Source organism: Carya illinoinensis, chromosome 11 (assembly GCF_018687715.1).
Source record: "Carya illinoinensis cultivar Pawnee chromosome 11, C.illinoinensisPawnee_v1, whole genome shotgun sequence".
NCBI lineage: Eukaryota > Viridiplantae > Streptophyta > Magnoliopsida > Fagales > Juglandaceae > Carya > Carya illinoinensis.
This window is the reverse complement of record NC_056762.1, coordinates 3,791,683-3,795,866: the sequence shown is the minus strand read 5'-3', so window position 1 is coordinate 3,795,866 and position 4,184 is coordinate 3,791,683. Positions and strand designations below refer to the sequence as shown.

The 4,184-nt window shown below is 38.3% G+C and overlaps 1 protein-coding gene across 1 annotated transcript; it reads right to left on the bottom strand.

The window, feature by feature from the left end:
• Positions 1–595: 595 nt before the first annotated feature.
• LOC122280548 (oleosin H2-like) lies at positions 596–1,493 on the bottom strand. Its single transcript, XM_043091498.1, has one exon. The coding sequence runs from the start codon at positions 1,393–1,395 to the stop codon at positions 895–897; it is 501 nt and encodes a 166-aa protein (XP_042947432.1). The 5' UTR covers positions 1,396–1,493; the 3' UTR covers positions 596–894.
• Positions 1,494–4,184: the final 2,691 nt, after the last annotated feature.

Below are 4,184 nucleotides of genomic sequence, written 5' to 3'. Positions count from 1 at the left end.
AACTTCTTTAGTTGACGCATCTTCTTCGTGACCTCAAAGTCTCTCATTCACAACAGCCTCTTCTACTATGTGACAACAAGAGTGCCATCTTCTTGAGCTCTAACCCTGTTTCTCACAAACGGCCCAAGCATATTGAGCTCGACTACCATTTTCTTCATGAACTTGTTTTCATTGGGAAGCTTCGCACCCAATATGTGCCTTCTCATTTGCAGGTTACCGATATTTTTACTAAAAGTGTGTCCAAACCTCTTTTTGAATTCTTTCACTTCAAGTTTCACATCCGTTCCAACCCAACACTAAGCTTGCGGGGGGTGTTGAGGATTATGCTGAAGATCCTCTGCCTTAAATCTAAGGCTTTCCATTTGTATATTCATTGACCCTCATTATTATTTCCATTCATTTGTAATCTTTTCATATACAATATGTAATTACGTCTATATATGAAATGGACTCACTATTGAAATAAGTGGTGGTTTTGAAACACTTAAAATTCCCTTCCGGTGCTTAGAAGGCTTCATTTTTCTCGCAAGATGGCACTTGCATGCAAACTTACTCGACACCAAAATCATTGATCATACATCAGGAATGATGATACTTAATTCGAAAAGATCATACACTACGTATATACTCATGACTCATAAATCCCAACGTAACATCGGATATCGATGTTTATAAACAAAGTGCGTAGACACTGCCAAATATGCATGCATGCATGCCTAGCTTGCCTTCTCTTCTGCAAATAACCCTTTTTTATTACACTTATATTTACTTGAAAACCCCCAACTCTTTACCACTGAGACTTCTTCCTTACACATACAAATTAAGGTAAACAAAGGAGACATTGACCAAACTAGCTAGCTCACAAGGCTCATAACACTAAAGCGTCGACCGTTTTCATGTTCTTTTTTCTTCACCCCTCACAGCCTCTTGAGCCTTTCCAGCTGTTTCCTGGGCCTTGCCGGTGACAGTCTGACCCATCTCCCTAGCCTTCTGACCCATTGGCCCAGGCGCCTCCTGGGCCCGCCGCTTTGCATGTTCGAGTTGCTCCGGCACCCTTGTTCGACGCAGATAGTTGGCTATCCACGAGAGCGACGAGAACCCGGTGATACCGAAAGCTCCCGACGCCAAAAACGCGGTCACTGCCAAGGCAATGACTACTGCCGCCGGGACCAAAACCGGGCTGCAAATGAAGAACAGCGGGGCCGATACAGCGAGCCCGATGAGCGTTGCCCCGAGCGTGAGACCAGAAAGGAGGAGAAAGAAACCGGCGAGGGGTAGGAGAGTAACAACTGCTAGAACTTTCGAAGTCGGGGGACCCTGACCCTTACCCTTTTCAGAGAACATGCCTTTCATGCCGGCATCGGTGGAGCGTTGTTGTTGGTACTGCTCGGCCATGGCGGTATATTTTTGTGTTTTGTGGGTGTGCGATACTGCTAGTAGCTTCGGTTACTGAGAGAGAGAGAGGGGTTGGGGGATATAGATACTTAGAGGGGGTTGCGTGTGGCTTATAACGAGGGGGGTGGGGTGGACACGCGGAGGATGGGTAGTACACATGTTGGATGGAGGGAGTGTTGCATGAGAAACATGTCGTTTCAGATGGGGGTGGGGGCTTTGGAGCTATGGGGAGGTCATGTTGTCATCCATTTGCTGTTGGTCTCTTTGTGAAAGATGGCATTACCATAAATATTTTGGGGATACGTGTGTGCATGGCTTTTGGTTTGTACCACTTGGTAAATTGGAACCCGTGTGTGTATATATAGCCAATGGCAGAGCCAGAGTCCAGCAAAGAGATCAAACATTGTTTACTTATCCTACTTTTTAATGATGACAGATAATAAATATTAACAGAAATTTATAATCAGAAATTATATTTTCAATCTTATAATAAAAAATTATATTGTAATCTTGTATAACATTTTTCGTTTCATAATTAGAAATAATATTTGTAATCGTGGAGTGTAAAAATAGTGTAATTTTTTAAAAAAAAAAATAAGTAAATATGAGATCTACATGATAAAAAAATTAATATTTTAATAATAAATTTTACTCTTTTTTAAAATAATTGTGCGACGTTTACGTATTCCACACTTATATATTATATTACTCATGTATATTAAACAGCTGGAGAAGATTTATACTCTTTTAACGTTTTTTTTTTTGTGAGTTAAAAGACCAACTTATATAGAGTGATTCAAATCGATAGATTGTTTTTGTTTTATATATATATATATATATATTGGTCCTGGATCAGGAGGATCAAGCTTGGCATGTTTTCAACCTTTGGTCAGGCAACATTGAAATTCTGCAAAATCTATGACAGGAAGTGAGGCCCTCGTTTCCCGCCCATTCCTACACATGTTTGTTTGCCGTGCCTCGTCCAGGTCAGGAAATTGGCTGGGCCTGGCCTCCTCGTTCCGCTAAACACATATAAAATGCAGTACTTAGGCAGTTTTATTTTGTATCCAAGGCAGCCAGACCCAAGCTTTAATTGGTTATGAATTTTGATGGTGCTTAACCCAATGCGGTATTTTTATCTTACAACAAAAAAATTATAAATCGACATGTTATATATATATATTTTAATTGACCCCAGTTATTTAGGAACGACATTCTGATTAATTTTGAAGATGCACAAGTTAATTTAAGAGAAAAATCATTCAGCCAGATCATCTTTAGAGATTATTTGTATCAACGAGGATTCGAATCTTAAACATTGGACTGAGCATACCATGACCAATACCGAGGGCTTCACTACTTGAGCCAACTTGTTAAGGATTATGTGCAGATATGATCTTACACAATAAAAAGTAATTTCTAATCTAATTAGGTACTATATTAAACTATATCAATATAGAAATTCTATTTTATAAGTGGTCTTCTGTTCTGATAAGAAATATTGTGTCATCCTCAAGCAAGCTGGATTGAGTTTGCGTTGGTCAGAGAAAACAAATTAACCTTGCGTAGAACTCGTGGAAGTTTAGGTCGACTTGGGAGCTTTAGTCAATTATTTAAGAGCTGTCTTTTGATAGCAGTTTTTTTAACTCATGTTTGGATGGTGGCCCTCCAACTAAGGGGTTTCGAAGGGCCGTGGGGATGGGTGGAGATGATCAGGTGACGGTGGTAGACTAGCTAGCAGTAGAGGAACTGCCTCAGCTGCACGGCTGCCATGCACGCACCATGAGCGAAGGCCACTCGTATTTTTAGTTGAAGCTGGTTATAAACTTCTACTCAGCAAGTCGTATATATAAGACTTCTGAATAGAAAAAATTCTTTATTTATATATATATATATAAATTAACAGTTATAGAACCCAAAAAAATAGTGATCAGGATATATATATATATATACATATATATATATGTATATGGCACATAATTTTTCCTTTTTTTTTTTTTTTAAGCAGTATTAATATTATTGCAACCTCTTTACTAATAGTGTTGCGTGCACGGCGTTTCCACATGACTTTCTGCAAACCTAGCTAAAAGACACCCCTGGAAATCCCACAAACGACAAACATCTCAATTAGAAACCTCTTCTTGACAAACAAAGTAAGTCATTTTAATTTCTATCTTTGGTGATTTCTATAGTCAAGTTATTCTTCTGATTAATCAATCGATCGAGGAGCTGCATGGATAATCATACTAGCTAGCTACCACTCTCAACATAGCTGTTCTGATTTTATATAGTTCCGATCTTTCATTTTCCTTGTTAATTAATTGGGTATTATATATAATAGACAGAAATTTCAATGGGTTTAACTCTTTGGAATAGGGCAGACCAACTCAACAGATGGACTTGTTTACTCCAACTTTATGCGATATGCACTACCCATTAATACAATCTTTCTTCCGTGCGAATGCATGGCTATATGATCATCAAAATAAAATACAATATTCTGATCATATATTCTTCATATGATCAAGTACTACTTTCCTGATCTTTAATTTCTTTAAACAAGAAATGGTGTTTGAGTTTATAAATGACCCCTCAAAGGCAGAATATGTGTGAAAAGAATAGGATTAATTCTTCAACCCGTAATCTTGCATTTGTTTATTATCGCGCGCATTGATGGCAACGTCCATCATGGCAATAATCATTGGTAATCTGACATAAAGCCTACTTTATGTGTGAAAGTTAAAGGCATCATGATAAAGAATATATAAAACTAAAGCGCCAAAAGTAAA